This window comes from Oryx dammah, unplaced genomic scaffold, assembly GCF_014754425.2.
Source record: "Oryx dammah isolate SB20612 unplaced genomic scaffold, SCBI_Odam_1.1 HiC_scaffold_6, whole genome shotgun sequence".
NCBI classification, from domain to species: Eukaryota; Metazoa; Chordata; class Mammalia; order Artiodactyla; family Bovidae; genus Oryx; species Oryx dammah.
The window spans coordinates 17,511,960-17,531,149 of record NW_024070190.1 but is presented as its reverse complement, the minus strand read 5'-3'; the positions used below and the strand labels follow the sequence as shown (position 1 = coordinate 17,531,149).

General features: G+C 53.5%; 1 protein-coding gene across 2 annotated transcripts in view; it reads right to left on the bottom strand.

The window, feature by feature from the left end:
- Nucleotides 1-378: 378 nt before the first annotated feature.
- The window catches only part of ARHGAP22 (Rho GTPase activating protein 22), a 179,168-nt gene continuing 160,356 nt past the window's right edge, over nucleotides 379-19,190 (bottom strand). For both annotated transcript variants that reach the window (XM_040242856.1, XM_040242857.1), the window contains 6 exons: nucleotides 14,316-14,523; nucleotides 11,922-12,054; nucleotides 10,982-11,055; nucleotides 10,249-10,370; nucleotides 7,051-7,951; nucleotides 379-919 (listed from right to left, as the gene is read on the bottom strand). In XM_040242856.1, coding sequence (XP_040098790.1) covers nucleotides 691-919; nucleotides 7,051-7,951; nucleotides 10,249-10,370; nucleotides 10,982-11,055; nucleotides 11,922-12,054; nucleotides 14,316-14,523 — 1,667 coding nt within the window. In that variant the 3' untranslated portion in view covers nucleotides 379-690. The remainder of the gene's footprint in view (nucleotides 920-7,050; nucleotides 7,952-10,248; nucleotides 10,371-10,981; nucleotides 11,056-11,921; nucleotides 12,055-14,315; nucleotides 14,524-19,190) is intronic.

Genomic DNA, 19,190 nt, shown 5'->3' with positions numbered 1-19,190 from the left:
ACGGGCTCACCTCTCCATTACGGAGCCACGCCTTCACCCTGCACACACCCAGGGGAGCAGAAGCAGGGAGCGCCGGACAAGCAAAGGACAGCAGGTTACAGCAGAAGGCCAGAGAGAGATTCCCGACAGACACCAGCTGCAGACGCCCAGGCGGTGGGAGGGGGAGCAAGCAATGAGGAAAACCATCCTGCCTTGAGCACAGGAGGTGGAGTCGAGAGCACACAGATGTGCCTGTTCAGCGTCAGTGGCCATAACACTGGCTGCTCAGAGACCACCCGTGGGACACCTGGAGGACTTCCAACCCTGTGAGAAGCGGAAGAGGCCACTCGGTACCCTCCCCTCTGCACGACCATAAAGGAGTCAGGCACCCAGGCATCATGCTTTGAGAGCACATTTAATAAAGAGTGCAGAAAGGTCCTGGTGGGCTACTCAGATCCCAAGTGCCGTCTATTCTGGCGGTCACGGGACTGCCGCTCTGATGGCTGCCACACCGTGCACGGTCGGAACAGCCTCCAGATCCCGAGTGGGGCTCGGGCTCCTGACGGGGTGTCGGGACTGCTCTCTCCAGCCCGTGCTGGATCTGCTGGCACCACGGAGGCCCAGGTCCAGCTGCAAAGGCTCTGGCTCCTCTCGAGGCTGTAGAAGGCTGGGAGAGCAAGCACGCAGCAGAAACGAACTCTGCTGATCCCTTTACTTCAGTGCTCTGGCACCTTTCGCCCCAACAGTCAAGCTTCCCAGGGTTGAAAAAAACTCCTCCATTTCTCTCTGCAGCAGCTGGTTCCTCTTTTCTGCGTCTTCCCGAGCCCGCTCCGAGTTCCGCAGCTTTATTTCCAGCATCGTGTACTTCTTCTTTTCTTGGTCTAGCTCCTCTTCTAGCCGTGACATTCGTTTCCTCAGGTCGGCACTACCTTCTTCGAGTCTTAAAAAATGAAAAAAGAAAGACACTCTTTTAGACTTGGGCTGAGGTTTGCAAGCGAGCTGCACTGTCGGCAGACACTTGATGGGGTAAAGTAGCTATTCAGACCTGATACCCAAGGGGGAGGATGCTGTGGATTCAAGACCCGGTGCTAGGTGAGGCTTCACAGACCGCATATCCTCACAAGACTCTGGGGCTTCACCCCGCAGAGATCCTCCTCTTGGCCTTTGGCACTCAAGGTCAGGGGCCCTCCCTGAGTTCTCACTCAAGTAGAAGACTACTACCCTCCCGCCTGGCTACCTGGCATAGTGAGGGTTGGACCGCCCGTTGGCAGAGAACAGGACTGAACCTGCGCCGAGAGGGAAGCAGGAAACTGTCCCCTTGTTTGTCGAGAGCCACTGAGCTCCATCCAGACACAGCGACTCACGGGAATCCCCACTCAGGCTGCTGCCTCACCTTCCGCCCCTCTCGGCCTTCACACCCCAGCCCACGCCACCCTCTGGGAAGCTTCTCTTGATCCTCCCCAGCGTGTCAGACACTGCTCCTTTTTGCTACCATGGAGTACACCACAGGCCTTTCATCTTTTCAACCAGATGACCCACTCCTCTGAGGCCTCAGGGGCGGGCTGTGCCTGGCTCTGGGAACTGACCTGACTACAAGACGTCAACTGGGCAGGACACAAACTGAGCCCTGAAAACGCAGGGCTGACCTTCCTCCCGTGCGCCACAGCTACGATGGGCTACAGAGACCTGCGGCGCTTCCCCAGCACAGGACACGTGTGGGGCAAACACCCCTTCCCCCCCCACCCCCGCAAGGCCTAGGCCCTCCCCCGTAACTACTGAAGACAAAGCGTGGAGAAGCGCTAGAATCCGGAACAAGACGAGGCCTACTCGCATTACTTTTATTCAATATAGTATTGTAAGTCCTAGACCCGTCAATCAGGCAAGAGGCATAAATAAAAGGTATTCAAATTGGGAGGGAAGAGGTAAAACCGTCATTATATGCAGATGACATACACTGTATGTAGAAAACCCTAAAGACTCCACAGGAAAACTAGCAGAACTGATGAACGAATTCAGCAAGGTAGCAAGATGAAAGATTGCCGGAAACAAATTGGTTGCATTTCTCTACACTGACAATGAAACAACCCCCTTTAAAATTGCATCAAAAGAACAAGAAACAGACAAAAAACTTAGGAATAAACCTCACCAAGGCAGTGAAAGACTTACATGCTGAGAACTACAAAACATTAATAATGGAAGTTGAATGGAAACATGATCCCATCTCTGGGCCTGGAAGAATATTGTTTAAACAGCCATGCTACTCAAAACAATCTACAGGTTTAGTGCAACCCCTATCAAATTACCCGTGACATTTTTCACAGGACAAATAAAATTTAAATGGAACTGTAAAAGATCCAGAATTGCCAAAGCAATCCTAAGGAAAAGGAACAAAGCAGGAAGCATGACACTCCCAGGCTTGAGACAATACTACAAAGCTACAGTAATCAAAATAGCATGGTATTGGCACAGAAACAGATGCATGGATCAGTGGAACAGAATAGAGAGCCCAGAAATAAACCCACACACCTATGGTCAACTAATCTTTGAAAAAGGAGGCAAGATATGCAAGGGGGAAAAGACAGTCTCTTCAGCAGGTGGTTTTGGGAAAGTTGGAAGCTGTGTGCAAATCAGTGAAGTTAGAACATACCTTCACACGATACAGAAAAATAAACTCAGAATGGCTAAACGACCTGAATAGTAAGACATGACACCATAAAAGCCCTAGAAGAGAACGCAGGCGAAACATTCTCTGACATTGTGCCTGTGTTTTCTTGGATCAGTCTCTCAAGGCAACAGAAATAAAAGCAAAAATAAACAAATGGAAGCTAATCAAGCTGACAGCAAAGGAAACCATAAAATGAAAAGAGATTAGGGACTGGGAGACAATATTTGCAAATGCTGTGACCAACAAAGGGTTAATTTCCAAAACATACAAACAGCTCATTCGGTAACAAAAAAACAATTGAAAAATGGGCAGAAGACCTAAACAGACATTATCCAAAGATGAGGTGGAAAGTGAGAGCCACTCCGTCATCTCCATCTCTGTGACCCCACAGACTACACAGTCCATGGAATTCTCCAGGCCGGAATATGGGGGCAGGTAGCCTTTCCCTTCTCCAGCAGATCTTCTTGACCCAGGAATCAAACCAGGGTCTCCTGCATTGAAGGCGGATTCTTTACCAACTGAGCTATCAGGGAAGCCCAAAGATGAGGTAACAGATGGCCAGTAGGCACATGAAAAGATGCTGATGTCACTAATCCTTAGAGAAATGCAGATGAAAACTAGAATGAAGCATCCCCTCACATCAGTCAGAAGGGCCACCAGTAAACAGTCTACGGATGATAAATGTTGAAGAGGATGTGGAGAAAAGGGAGCCCTCTCACACTACTGCTGGGAATGTAAGTTGGTATAGCCACTAAGGAAAACAGTATGGAGGTTCCTCAAAAAACTAAAGATCGGAATTCCCTGGCTGTCCAGTGGTTAGGGGGGCTTCTCAGCTGGCACAGGGGTAAAGAATTAAGAAGATGCAAGAGACACAGGCTCGATCCCTGGGTTGGGAAGATCTCCCTGGAGTACGAAATGGCAACCCACTCTAGTATTCTTGCCTGAAAAGTTCTGTGGACAGAGGAGCCTGGCAGGTTACAGTCCATGGGGTCGCAAAGAGTTGGACACGACCAATGCGTGTGTGCGTGCATGCATATGCCCACGCACGTGTGTGTGTGTGCACCAGTGTGTGTGCGTGTGTGCATGTGTGTGTGTGTGTGTGCGTGCGTGCACCAGAGGTTAGGATTCTGCAGTTTCACCACCAAGGGCCTGGGTTCAATCCCTGGTCAGGGAACTAAGATCTCGTAAGCCATGCGGTGTGGTCAAAAGTGAAAAAAAAATCAAAACCATACAAAACTATGAGTTGCCATAGGACCCAGCAGTCCCACTCCTGGGCATGTACCCAAACAAAACTCTTAGTTCAGAAGCACACACGCACCCCTGTGTTCACAGCAGCACTGGTTTACAATAGCCGAGACACGGACATAACCTGAAGGTCTCTCAGCAGATGACTGGGTAAAGAAGACGTGTGTGTGTGTACACACACACATACACACACACACACACGATGTAATACTACTCAGTCTTAAAAAAAGAGCTAATGCCACTTGCAGCAGCATGGATGGATTGAGAGATGATCATACTGAGTGAAGGAGGCCAGAAAGAGAGAGACAAGTACTGTATGTAGAATCTAAAACATGACACAAATCAACTTACCTGTGAAATACTCACAGAGAACAGACTTGTAGTTACCAAGGGCGAGGTGAGGGGGTGGGGGAGGGAGGGATTCAGAGTTCAGGATTAGCAGATGCAAACTATTTATATGTGTGTGTGTGTGTGTGTGTGTATATATGGATGGATAAACAAGGTCCTTTTTATAGTACAGGGAACTATATTTAGTATCCTGGGATAAACCATAATGGAAAAGAATATGAAAAAATATATATGTCTATTAAAACTGCATCACTTTGCAGAAATGAACAATGCTGTAAATCAGCTATACTTCAATTTAAAAAAGGAAACAACATAGAGAAGGGAAAAAGCCTCCCTTGGCTCTAACCTCCCCTCTGGGGGGGACACAGTGTCAGAAGACCGCCCCCCACGGCGGGGGCAGCAGGTCCCCCATGAGCCTCTTCATTGCTCCTCCTGCCCTCTGGGCTCCTCCTTCACCAGACCCTCCTCGCCCCCTAGTGCTCTGGGGAATGGCTTGGGCTACCCCTCTCCCTTCCACGCCACTCCTAAAGGGATTCTGTCCAGCCTCAGGCTCCAAGCACCACAGGAGTGGTGAGTGAGTGACAGGTTGAGTGACAACCCTTAATCTTTGTCTCCCTCAAGTCCACTCAGAAACTTAATAAGCATCTACAGCTTAACAGACCCAAGTGAGTTCCTGCCCTCGTTTCCCAAGTCACCCTCCTATAGCCCCAGTCTCTTCACTCAGAGACCACCTTCTTCCAAAACCAAAATGGTGTCCCTCAAGTCAGCCATTTTTCTCATCCCACATCTGATCAACTGGAAAAACTCAAACATGTTCTGAATCTGGCCACTTGTCCACCTTGACTGCTGCCTCTGGGGTCCATGCCACCCACAGGTCTGGCCTGGATCTCCGTGGCCTCCTAACTGGTCTTTGCCTTGTCAAGCACTCCTGCACACAGCAGCCAGCGCACCTCATTAGAGTAATCAAAGTACTCTAGGCCTGCCAGCTGCTTCACATCTCGCTGGGAATAAAATCAAAGCATCACTCCTGGTAAGAGGCCGCCTCCTACCCCACCCCCACCACGTCGCACTTTCAGAGCCTGCCTGGACACTCAGCAAATGCACAGTGCGTCGAGGATTGATCCCAGAGCCCCCCAGACAGCAATACTGCATTTCCCCTGAAGACCCCAGCCCCTGAGAAGGCGAAAGCTTGAGTCGCCTCCACAAATAGCCTAGGAGGTTACAGGCAGATTCTGACCCCCGCTGAGGCTGCCCTCAGACAGCATCCGCCAAGTAACACGCCCTGTGTGCTCTGTAAGCTCAGCTTTGGCAGTGCTCGCCGTCCAGTGAATCTGCAGGGAGCTCCTGCTGCTATCTCTGCCTGGTGTGTCCCACCCCCTGCTTACCCTGTGGGTTTTCCCCACAATTTCACACCCTGGGTTTTACTAATGTGGTGTCCTTTCTCATCCTTGTTCAGCTCAATCCTTTTGGCCCTTGGCTCCTACTGAGCCAAGTCGTGGCTCAGATATCACCTGCTGTGACCCCACTTACCCCTGATCTACCCCTGGCCACTGCCCTCTTGGCCCCTTTGCTGCCATCTTCCCACCAGGAACACAGAGCTGGCACACACCTGACCTCCCCAGGTACCCAGGAGACAGCTGCCAACAGGACAAGAGGGTCAAATGCTGCCATTTCAGCTCCCCTGGGAATCCCATGCTCAGAAACAGAAGCATGAATCCTTTCAGCCTCCACTGTTTGATGGGAAAAAGCAGCACTCAGAGCCCACTGAAGCCTTCTGCTACGGGGTGGGACATGGGTTCATAGGTGAGTCAGCTGATGCAAGGCCTGGGGCAAAAGGAGCTAAAGGGTCTGAGATGTTGATGGCAGCGCTGCTCACTGTCCAGTGTAGGCTCTGTGTGTGGCTAAGTCGCTTCAGTTGTGTCTGACTCTGCAACCCAATGGACTGTAGCCTGCCAGGCTCCTCTGTCCACTGGCTTCTCCAGGCAAGAATACTGGAGTGCGTTGCCGTGCCCTCCTCCAGGGGATCTTCCGGACCCAGGGATCAAACCCGAGACTCATGTCTGTCTCCTGCATTGGCAGGCAGATTCTTCACCATTAGTGCCACCTGGGAAGACCCATGGGCTCTGCTGGTGACTATAATGAGGGAAAAAGCCCTCTGCACGCGGGGGCTGAGAGGACGGAACCAGGGTCCATCAGTGAGCAAGCCTGCAAGCCTTAAAGGGTGGCGCGGGGCGTCTTCTGTGACCCAGTAGAAGGGAGGGCTTGGCTCAGCAAGGTCAGCTCCCTCTTCAGAGGAAATTTGATTTCCACCCAGATGTCCTCACTCTACATCAGGCCCAACCATGGTCAGTCAACCAGGCTGGCCTGGGGCCTGCAGTGCACAGAGGCCCTGCCCCATTCCCAGTTCCTGAACTACAGGACATACTAGGGGGCCTGCCTCCTCCCTGAGGGCCACATAGGGACCTCCACTCTGAACCTCTCCATCAAAGGTACTCTGAGCAGCTCAGGCTGAGATTCTGACTCACTCCTTTATTCAGCTGGCCTCATGGAGTCCAGGCTGCATGCCAGGCCCTCAGCTCCCAAGCTTTCCCAGACAGAGGATCCCCATCCCTCCATTCCCGGCCCTGTCCTAGGGAACCTTCTCCCAGAAAGGCAGCTTCCTGGGGGCTGGCTGCTCTGGGCCCTGCCTCTAGGAGCTCTCTTTCCAGGCCAGAGGCTGATTGCCCAGGACTGGTGCCCAGCGAGCTGCTGGCTGCGAGTGCCCTGCCCAGCCCGGGAGTGCCAGTCTTGCACTCGCCCAACAGGCTTTGTACCTTTTCACGCTTGCCTCATACTCAGTCCTCTGCCGGCACAGCTCTGCTCTGAGCTCTGCGACCAGGCCCTGGAAAACCTCGGTTCGGCGGGCATGGTCCTGGGCAGGGCTGCCCGGGTCACTGGGCTCGCTGCTGCTGATGCAGGCACCCACTCCATCCAGGCCACGGTCCAGGTCCAGGGATCTGTGCTCTTCACTGCTGCTGAGGACAGGGGAGGGCTCGAGGGCCCCCTCGATGTGCAGGGAGCTGCGGGCAGAGGAGTCGCTGGCCCGGCACGCTGTGCAGCTGCTGACCGAGCCCCTGGCCGAGGCCTCCCAGGAGGAGACCCCAGACCACGGCAGGCTGGCCACACTGGGTGTGCTGGGGAAGGAGCTCTGCGGGGGCACATTGTCGTAGGTGGAGAGTCTCTGCTCGGAGCCCGAGTCCTTGAGCCGGTCTCCTGATGAGGCCCGGCGGTGGCCTCGCAGGGAGGACAGCCCATTCATGAGCCAGTTCCCTCCAGAGATGATGGGGACCTCCAGGGATGAGGTGCCTGCCTTTGGACTCCCCGACCGGGACCCTGACTGCCGGAAGGAAGACCTCCAGTTGGGCAGAGTCTGCACCTTCTTCCCAGGGCTGGTGGCAGCAGGGCTGCATCGGCTCCCCAGGCCCGTGGAAGAGGTTCTAGAGAGTGCTGCCACGGCAGCCCCATCCAGAGAAGAGGTCCTGTGCGAGGGCAGGCAGGGGGCGCTGGGACTGCCGGGCTCCGCCTGGTCGTCCCTGGGGACCTCCTCGGAGCCCCATCCCACGGTGCACGGTGGGCCCCCGCGTGGGGAGGCTGGCCCCTCCGTGGTCCTCGGAGTGAAGAGCTGGCTGTGTTTGCGGATCAAGACGGTCATCAGCTGCTGGACCAGAGAAGTGCCTGCCGAGAGGAAGGAATAAGAAAAGGCTGACTGAGCGCCTCTCGTCCAGCTTCTCCAGGCCAGTCGGCAAGCTGCAGCTCGGGCCCAGGGTGCCCCGCTCTGCGAGTAGCCTCAAACCAGGCTCCTCCTTAGGGGTGGGCTCAAAAGAGCCCTCCATCGTCCGCTCCAAAGGTAAGGATGGCCACCACACTTTGCAAATTCAGACAGGGACAGAAGGACCATACCCAAATCCCCCTCCTCCAGTGTGGGGTCTGGAGCACAGAAGGGCACTCGGCCTTCACGCCCACTGCAACCAGCTGGCGGAGGGGGAGGTGACACAGTGCTGGCTGAGGCTGGGCTGAGCCGAGGGCAGGCTGGAGCTGGAAGCCAGGGCCTAGAGGCCGGGGCCCTCCTGGCTGCCCCATCTGCTGCCCACAACGGCCGTGCCTGACTGTCTACTCTGGGCGCACAGGGCTCTGGGGCACAGAATTGAGATGTCTTCATACGCAGTCACACACGGACAACCTCATACACAACCCCATACAGTCACACACATACACAACCCCATACACATATACACAACCCCATACATAGAGTCACACACACAACCTCATCACAACCCCATACACACACATATTAAACCCCAGACACATAGTCACACATATACCCATACAGTCACACACACATACCACCCCATACACAGTCACACACACAACCTCATACACAACCCCATATACACACATATAAAACCCCAGACTCACAGTCACAAGTATACCCATACACAGTCACTCTCACACAACCTCATACACAGTCACACACATACACAACCCCATACAAAGAGTCACACAAACACAGCCCCATACATGGAGTCACATATCCACAACCTCATACACAGAATCATACACAACCCCATACACAGAGTCACACACATATGCAACACCACACACAGAGTCACACATACACGACCCCATACACAATCACACACAAATGCACACAGCCACCCCCTAACGTGAACAACCCCACCCACAAGCACATGCTTCCTCTTCCCAGGCCGCAGCCCCTGAGACACAGCCTGTAGCATATGGGGGGACTCAGTTCCTGCGGCTGTGGGGTGGAGAGAGGGGTCAGTGACCAAGGGAGGCTTTGCAAAGGGAGCATGGCGTCGACCCTCCTGTCATCCTCCACCAAAGACCAGAGCCGCGGGCGGCTTCTGTGTGATGAGGAAGGCCAAGTGCTTCTACTCCCACTAGAAGTAATGGAGAGTCATGGGGAACATTAAGCAAACAGTCTCTAGTAGGTGAAGCAAGATCCTGGCAGTTCAGCAGGGTGGGCATTTGCCCTCAGGCATTTGTGCAGCCTGGCAGGTGGGAGCTCTGGGGAGACTATCCGTAAGGCCAAGGGAGTGCTAAACAAGAGAACAGCCCCTCGGGGACACCCCGTGAGCTGGGGGTGGGACGGGGAAAGCTCTGTGCCCACCCCTCACCCCTGCGCCTCCCCTAGTTCACGTTCCACAGGCCTGGCCACTCTGCCCTCAGCCGGCCTCGTGCCAGGGGCAGCTGGCGTCAGGCAGGTTCTGCCTGAGTTCTGCCAGCCTCTCCGCTCCGTGGCTCGACTGGCTGCGGGTCTCCTGTGAGCAGCTAGACTCTCACACTAGAGAGGATGGTCTTTCTATGGGGCCTCCAAGCAGTGCGCTCATTTCCAGGCCAGCCTGCACCTGTGTGCCCTCTGCATGGTCCGACTAACAGCGTCACCTCACCTCTTGCGGCCTGTCTCCTCGTCTGTCAAATGGGGGCAGTAACCGGGGGCTGCTTGTGAGGGCCGAGATGCTTAGTAGGAGTAAAGCGCTCGGCAGAGGCCCTGACGTGTGGAGAGCGGCTGCTATTGCTATATTATTTAAAATCTTTCATTATGACTATTCATTACAGAACATAGTATCCCTAGGGTTTGCTGAGCTCTTAACATCCAGAAGAAGGCTGTGACAATTACTTAACAGAAAATTACTTCAGTAACACAAAGACATTTGTGTGTATTTAAGGGCAAGGGCACTGACCTTTCCACCTCACCTCCACCCGCTCAGCTGCTCCCATCACTCTAACTGCACCTCACAACCCCATCCACAGGGCGAAGCTCCTGTTCCTTTTAGACCTGACCCCATGGGGGAAGACGGGCTGGAGAAGGCAGTGACGAGGTCCAGAGAGGCTGCCCCAAGTGCCCAGGGCTGGGGGCACCCTTCCTGCTGGCCTGCCATGAGGGTTCTGAGGACTTGCCCAGGGCCGACATGAGCCCAGAGCACCACCGCGCACACCCCCACCACTACCTTCCATAATGGCCACTGGGTCCTCTATCTGCGGCCGAAGTATATTAGGCCCAAAAACAGTTGCCAGGTTCTGGACGCTCATCTTGTTGACATCTGAGTGGGACTGAACTTCATCCAGAAACCTACAAAGTAAGTAAGAGACAGTTGGCAGAGAAGCAAATCCTGACTCCAGATCTGCTGGGAGCTGCCTGGCGCCCAAGCTCAGCTGTGCCCCTCTTTCCACAGCTACTGGGCACAGTCAGCTGCCCCTGCCAGGCTCAGGAGAGGGCAGAGCTTCCCTGAGATCTGAAGGGCCATCAGAATTAAAGGCCACTGGAGCCAGGGCCTGTTGTTGGTGTGGAAGGACAGAACTCCCCCACCTGCACTGGGCGCAGCTGCCTAGGAAGGCTCAGACCCCCAGATGCGGGGCTGGGTGAAGGCTCACCCTATCTGTCCTCTCCTGGCACCCTGAGCCTAAGTCATGGTCAGGAAGCAGGCCCACGGGGAGGGATGGTGAGAGGCACCCAGGGGAGGCAAAAGGAAAAAAGGCTATCCGGCTTTCCTTCAGGAATGGTGTGCTCAGGACTGTGTAACCTGCCTGTGCCGACCAGGACGATAATAAGCTCTGTAAGTGCAGAGACTTCTTTTATATCCCCCACTGGCTTGACAGAGGTGTGGGTGACCCCCCCGACCCCTGTGAAGGGCACACGGAGCCAGACCGCAGAAGAGGGAAGCCCCACCCCTAGTCACTTACTTGCAGATATATCTGAGCAGGTTGTAATTGACCAGGGGAAGGCTGCTCACTTGCTTAGCCAACTCCAGAGTCCCCTTGGGATTGAGAGAGAGAAAACAGCATTTCAAAGATCAGCAGGGAAGCCCCAGGCCTTCTCTTGCTGGAGGGAGGTGGGATGAGGAGGGGGTGGGAATCTCAGTCCAGACCTCCATCCACAGCCCACTGGCGTGGCCGCCAGTGACCAGAGGGCACCACCACTTTCATCCCCCGGGCTGGTGACCTCTGGGGGGAAAGAGATTTACTTTCGAGATGCTGTTATGAGGGATGTGTCTGCAGAGCCACAGAGGAATGTCAGGGCCAGCGCTCAGCTCACTTATCGAGGCACAAATATTTGCTAGATAAAGACCCCTCATCTCCCACACAGCCACAGGGAGGGCAAACAGTTCTTCCCCAGCTGGAGCCAACCAGGGCTGCAGGGGGGGGGGGGCTCTGCCCTGGGAGCAGTCTCAAATTCTTTTGGGAGGAGGCAGGATAGAAATAGATGAAAGGTCTGGTTGTTTCTGAATCCCTAGGCCGGCCTGGGTAGCCCAAGTTAGATGTGGGAGGAGGTGACGGAGCAGGAGCGCCTACTGAGTGGCGGTCCAGCCTGGGCAGGCTGCACTCAAGAGCATGGCTGGAACACAGCCTGCTTCAGGAGGCACCTGTCCCTCCGAGCGATGGAGGGCTGCACACAGGGAGGGGATGCCCCAGGCATCCCACCCCAGAGTACCCTCCCGCCTAGTGGGGAAATACGTCAGCCCTCCCCAGATTAGGAGCTTCTAGGCCTGGCCCCTGCCCCCAGCAGAGCAGGCTACAGGATCTATGTACCGTGAACAGTCACGACAAGTCCTGTGTCCACAGCCTCCCCCCACCACCATCTAGCAGGCCCGCTCCCCCAGCAGGGTCCCCGGGAGCCACTAACCTCCCCCTCGTCCTTGGTGAGCAGCTGGGCGCAGCTAAGGAAGTCCTCGTACCTGGCGAAGGGGACCACAGGCTCAGGGAGCTCCCGCAGGTAGAGCTTCAGCAGCGAGGCCACCGTGTGCACATCTGTTGTGCTGCAGACGGAGGGAGGCCCGTGAGGCTGGCACCAGAGGCCCCGGGGCGGCCAGCACCCTGGCCAGCGCCTCGCCCACCCCCACAGGGGCAGTCTCTGCTCTCACACCCATGTATGTGTGTGCACACACATGCACGTGCTGTGACGACCGGCCAGGGGACAGATGGGTGTGAAGGGCCACCTTCCACTGGCCTGGTGCCTGCCCCGGGTACTCTGGGGTCGCTGAGCCAAGGGCACAGGAGCCAGGGGCACAGCTGTCCTCTGGCCCAAGTCTGAGCCTGCTCCTCTGCCCAGGCTCACCTTCTAGTGGAAGCAGGAGGACTGTGTCAAACATGCCCACCATGCAGGGCTGCCAAGCCCCTTGGAAAAGGGCAGCTGTCCTTGGGCACCCAGGCTGCGCAGGTCAGAGGTCAGCCCATCTCCCCAGCTTCTGGGCTCCTATTTACACTACAGATCCCCATCTCCAGTGTCCCAGAGCCCGTATGTCCACTCCCAGGCATCAGTCTCCTGCTTGCAGCTCGGAGCTGCCCAGGCTGCAGTGGGCCCTGTAGAGGATGGTGGCCCTGGGCCTGTTTGGATTCTGGGGTCAGGTCCTGGGCTGCAGTCCTGGTGCCTCCTGCAAGCTTGCCTTCCTGGCTGGGGGGCCCCAGGTGTTCCTCTGCTTTTCCCTCATGGGAGGTGTTCAGGGAAGATGGGCCTCAGGCCAAAAGTGGCTGTGCCATTAAGGTGCCTCCTGGCCTGCTACCCATCTCATCACTGAGATGAGCCCTGGGGTCCCTTCCACTCTGGCATTTGGAATTCTGGGGTTCCACAGGGCCACATGCACCTCGAATTTGTATCCCCAGAGCCTCTCCCTGTCTCAGGACTGGTGGCTCTTGATGGCTCTTGGTCTGGCCAGCTGAGCAGCTCTCATCCCTGCCCCCACCTCCCCTCTCCAGCCAAGCACATGGCTGCCCCTCACCCAACTCTGCCTTCTCCCAGCCACTCCCCTGCCGACACCCCCAATTCCTGGAAGCTTATGTCCCCAGTGGGTACCTAGCCTTGAGCCCTAGCCACCTTCCACCTGGGGAGCCCATGAGTTCACTGCCAGCCACTGCATGAGCAGGAACCCCAGGAAGATGGGGGGAGGGATGGGAAGCTAGGAGGATGGACAAGGGCCAGCCATTGTGTCTCCCCCTGGTGGGGAGGGCGAAGCATTTCTGATCTGGGCAAGCTGACTCAGAGGGTGGCCCCTCTAGGCTGCAGACCTTGTGGCTGACCCCGAAACTTTGGGTGTCCCTGCCTAAAGCCCCATCCCGACTCCTCCTGGCTGCCCGAGGTTATAGTGCTCCTGGTCCCGGGAGCTTGGCTCAGCCCTGACTGCCTCATCTTTCCTCCCTCCCTAGAAATTCACTTCCTCACCTTCTCCTCACTCCACACTGTTGGCCTGTGCCCGCTCTGGGCAGACCCTCTCTGGGAAATGGTGATCAGACCCACACTCCACATCTGAAAAAGAGAGGCTCTCCTGGCTGCGGTGATGGTCTGGGCAGATGCTGGAGGGGCTGGCGGTGTTCTGCCCTGAGAGGAGACCTGAAAATGCCAGGGCTGCCAGCAGAAACCTGTGGGCCGATCCTGCAAGGGGCGGGGGCTTGTCTGCCCCAGGGGAGGGCGGATCTGAGAAGGGGCAGAAGCCCCATGGGGGCCAGGGATGGCTGGCTGGCTGGCTGCAGAAAGAGCTTTCCACGAAAAACTACCCCATAATGGGGGTTTGGTCAGAGAGAAGAGGCCCCAAACAGTCACCTCTCCCCTGCTCTTAGCCCCTGGGCCCTCAGCGAGGCTGACTCTATCCCAGCGTGGACCCTAGGACCCAGTAAGCCCCAGTGGTGGGGTGAGGACAGGTGGAGGAGACTCGCTCCCCTGCCCCCGAAACTTGTGAGGACGTGCATCTCAGTACTGGCACCTAAGGAGCCAGGGGGTGGGGGAATGGGTCGCCCTGAGACAGCAGAGCCAAGAGACAGACGTGGGCTTATAAGGGGCATCTCCACGGCGGGTAGAGCCCGCATGGAGTTAGCAGGATCTACCCGTGTGGGAGACCCAGGGCTGCTACACTGGTTCTATGCCCCACACTCTGCCCATCAGGAGGGCTGGCTGGGCACATGTGTGCCAGTGTGGGGCTTCACCCTACCCTCCATCCTGCACCCAGGCCTCTCAGCTGGCATCCTGAGAGGAGACTGCAGGGGCGATGGACAGGCGGCCCTATCTACATCTCTCCCAGGAGCTCACCTGTCGAACAGTGGCTTCTCCCCACAGTCAAAGGAGTCCTGCAGGTCCCTCACCAGGTTGGCCTGGCCGGGCATACGGAAGAGGCCCTCCTCGGTGAGCCCACGCTCCCGGATGAAGTCCACACACTGTTCCACCAGCAGCGGCGCCAGGCGTGGGCCAGACTTCCGCTCGTGGTGGACTGTGTCCTCCAGGCGCTGCCCAAAGATCCCTGGGCACAGAGAGGAGCTGGTCACACCCTCAGCTAGCTGACTCAACAGTGGGGAGGACGCTGGCAACAGAGGGCAGGGAGTGCTGTCAGGGCCCAGGCTGGCACCCCCGCCCCCGCCCTGAGGAAGCAGATCAGAAACTGGGAGGGCAGGCACCAGGCGGTTGGGACAGGGCAGAAGCACATATCTAGGGCCGCAGCCGAGGCTGGCCTGTGGAGCCTGTCCAAGCGTGAGGACCCTTTGGGCCCTTGGGAAGCATGCATTACACATTTTATTTATGTATTGGTTTATATATGCAATACTAACTTTCAAACGGCAGTGGCTTGCATTTAAAAACCTAACACCATGGGCACCGAAAGACGCACTCCAGAATGTTCTTAGTGGCACCCCCTGCAATCTCTCTGAATGAGAAACCAGCTAATGCCCACGAGTGGCAGAATGAGCGGGAGCATCATGGTCTACTCATGCCATGGAGCACAGGAGAGCAATGAGCACCGCTGAGGCACAAGCAACAAGACAGAGGACAGGTAACACGAGGGCAGAGCCACGAGCCAACATTGGAGATCGCTGGGAAACGCGAGTCGAAACTCTCTCACACCCATGAGGGTGGCTGCTATCCAAAGAGCAGAGAGCAACCCGTGCTGGTGAGGATGTCGAGAAATCGAGCGCCTGTGCCCTGCTCCTGGGAAGGTGAGCTGGTGCAGCCACTGCGGAAAACGCTACGGAGTCACCTCGAGCAATTAAAGGAGAATTCCTGTGTGGCCCAGCAATCCCGCTTCTGGGCATATCCCCCAAAACTGAGAGCAGAGACGGGAGCAGACACACAAGCACCCGTGTTCACAGGAGTATTATTCACAAAACCCGACGGTGGAAGCAACTTGAGGGCCCGTCGACAGACAGGTGGATAAGCACAACGCGATGCATACAGATGATTAATATTACGCAGCGTAATATTATTCAGCCAGAAGAAGAAGGAAGTTCTGACAAATGTCGCAACATGGACAGACCTTGAGGACATGTTGCCAAGCGCAATAAGCCAGTCCACTAAAACAGCATGATTCCACTTATGAGACACTCAGCATAAGCAAATTCAGAGAGACAGAAAGCAGAATGGTGGTTGCCAGGGGCTGGAGGACAGTGGAATGGAGAGTTATTGTTTAATGGGTACAGAGTGTCTATTTTTGTGTATTGTATTAGAGAATGTTCTAATTTCATTCTTTTACGTTTTGCTGTTCGATTTTCCCAGCACCACCTACTGAAGAGGCTATCTTTTTTTCATTGTATATTCTTGCCTCCTCTGTCATAGATTAAGCGACCACAGGCATGTGAGTTTATTTCTGGGTTTTCTGGACTTCCCTGGTGGCTCAGACAGGTAAAGCGTCTGTCTATAATGCGGGAGACCAGGGTTCAATCCCTGGTTTGGGAAGATCCGCTGGAGAAGGAAATGGCAATCCACTCTAGTACTATTGCCTGGAAAATCCCATGGACAGAGGAGCCTGGTAGGGTACAGTCCATGGGGTGGCAAAGAGTCAGACACGACTGAGCGACTTCAGTTCACTTCACTTTTGACCTATATTTCTGTTTCTACGCCAGTACTATACTGTTTTGATTACTATAGTTTATAGTATAGTCTGAAGGCAGGGAGTCTGATTCCTCCAGCCCTGTATTTCTTTCTCAAGATTGCTTTGACTATTCATGGTCTTTTGTGTCTCCATACACATTTTAAGATTTTTTTGGTTTTAGTCCTATAAAAAAAATTCCATTGGTAATTTGAAAGGGATTGCATTAAACCTCTAGATTGCCTTGGGTAAATAAACTGTCGCCGTTTGCAGATGACATGATATATTATACATAGAAAATCCTAAAGATGCTGTCAGAAAATCATGAGAGCTCAATGAATTTGGTAAAGTTGCAAGATACAAAATTAATATACTGAAGTCTCTTGCATTCCTATAACAACAATGGAAGATCAGAAAGAGAAATTAAGGAAACAATCCCATTTACCATCTCATCCAAAAGAGTCAAATACCTAGTGGTAGATTTACCTAAGGAGGCAAGACCTATACACTGAAAAATATAAGATGCTCATGAAGATACTGAAGATGACACAAAGAGATGGAAAGATATACCGTGTTCTTGGTATACCAGCACTGGAAGAATAAACATTGTCAAAATGACTATACAAAGCAACCTACAGAAATAAACCTGAAATGGATCAAAGACCTAAATCCTAAACGGAAGACTGAACATGATAAAGCTCTTAGAGGAAAACACAGGCAGAACACTCTCTGAGGTAAACTGCAGCAGTACCTTTTATGATTCACCTCCTCGAGTAATGAAAACAAAGACCAAATAAACAAATGGGACCTCGTTAAAAGTTTCTGCACAGCAAAGGAAAAAATAAACAAAATGAAGAAACAGAATGGGAGAAAATATTTGCAAATGGAGCGATTGACAAGGGATTAATCTCAGAAATATACAAATAGCCCATGCATCTCTATGTCAAAAAAAAAAAAATCGAATCAAAGAATAGGGAGAAGACTTAAATAGGTATTTTTTTTAAAGAAGACATACAGATGCCCAAAAGGCACATGAAAAGATGCTCAACATCACTAATTTCCAGAGAGATGCAAGTCAGAACTACAGTGAGGTATCACTTCTTACCCATCAGAATGGCTATTCTCAAGAAGTTGACAAACGATAAATGGCAGACAGGACGTGGAGAAAAGGGAGCCCTCCCACACTGCTGGCGGGATGTAAGTTGGAGATGTGATATGGAGACCAGAATGTAGGTTTCTCAAAAAACTAAAATCAGAGCCACCATGTGAACCAACAATTTCACTCCTCACCATATACCTGGAGAAAACACAATCTGAAAGTGTTCATGAAAGTGAAAGTAAGGTCGCTCAGCCGTGCCCGGTTCCTTGCGACCCCATGGGCTGTAGCCTAGCAGGCTCCTCCATCCACGGGATTTTTCAGGCAAGAGTTCTGGAGTGGGTTGCCATTTCCTTCTCCAGGGGATCTTTCCAACCCAGGGATCGAACCTGGGTCTCCCGCATTGCGGGCAGACGCTTTACCGTCTGAGCCCCCAGGGAAGCCCTGCAGTGTTCACAGCGGCACTATTCACAGTGGCAAAGATGCAGAAGCAGCCTAAATGCCCATCGGCAGAGGACCGAACAGAGATGCGGTACATATGCACATGGACTATTACTCAGCCGCAAAAACGGATGAAATAATGCCATTTGCAGCAACGTGAATAAACCTAGAGATTAGCATACTAAGTGAAGTCAGAAAGAGGTTGTTATATGTCAGTATTGTATCACTCACATGTAGGATCTAGTTTCAAAAATAAAAATGAACTTATTTACAAAACAGAAGCAGACTTACAGAGAACAAACTTAATGGTTACCAAAGGGGGAACATGGAGGTGAAGGATAAAGCAGGCGTTTGGGATTAAAACACGCACACTATAATAACCAGCAATGACCTGCTGTAATAACCAGCAGGGACCCACTAAAATAACCAGCAGGGACCCCCTGTAGAGCACAGGGACTCCCACTCAACGTTCTGTGATAGCCTATACGAGGGAAGAATCTAAAAAAGAATGAATACATGTATGTTATGTATCACTTTGCTGTACACCTGAAACTAACCCAACATTATAAATCAACTATATTCCAACAAAATAAAAATTAGAGAAACAAAAGAACCCAGGCAGTCTGGCTCCAGGCCTGGAGAATATCCCAGGCCACATGGCTGCTCTCCACACGTTTCCTGGAGCATGGATGCCTATGTCCATGCTAATACCCCACCAGTCTTGATTCCCATGTCTGTCCTGTCTTTCTTCACCAGTAGCTCCCAAGGATGTGGTCATTTGGGCAACAGGAAAATTCAAAAAAAGGAAAAACCATCTGCTTTCTGGGATTTGGACAGCTCAGCTGCCCTTGCCCACTGGGGTGTAGCCTGTAAACAGTGTTGAACACAGGGGCGGATGCTGCCCAAAGACTGGCATGGGGGCTGCCTGGGGCAACTGAGGTTCCCACCACCAACAGTCCCGGCCTCTGCCCAGTCCAAGAGAGGCCTAGGCTGGTCTGGAGACACAAGGACACTGTTCCTTCTACGGCACACTGAGGGCTCAATCACGCGTGCCCAGCAGTGAGCCACGTGGGCCCACAGTGTTCCTGTTTAGCTGGGCAGATGTCTGCAACATTTTTAAATTTGTTACTTTATACTTTTATATTTTAGAAAAGATTCATATAAAAAAATCTAGACCATATAAAAGATTTTTTATTCATATGAAAAGTCTGGAAAAAATTCTCTTAAAAGAATCCACAGATCTGGTGGTACCAGGCCAGAATTTCCAGCGACACTGATGGAGTTCAGTCTTTCTGGAGAAGGAAATGGCAGTATTCTCACTGGAGTAAGAATCCCTAATAAACACTCCTACTCCACTCTTCTTGCCTGGAGAACCGCACGGACAGAGGGACCCAGCAGGTTACACAGCTCACGGGATCGCAAGGCCCAGACATGACTTAGCACTTTCTTTCTTTCTTTTCCTTCTGCCCTTCTGATAGCCCGTGTGTCTGCTAATTCTCCACAGTCCCCACCATCCCCTCCTGCCTCACACCCAGTCCACATTCCATTCCTGCAGCTTTGCCAAACACTCACC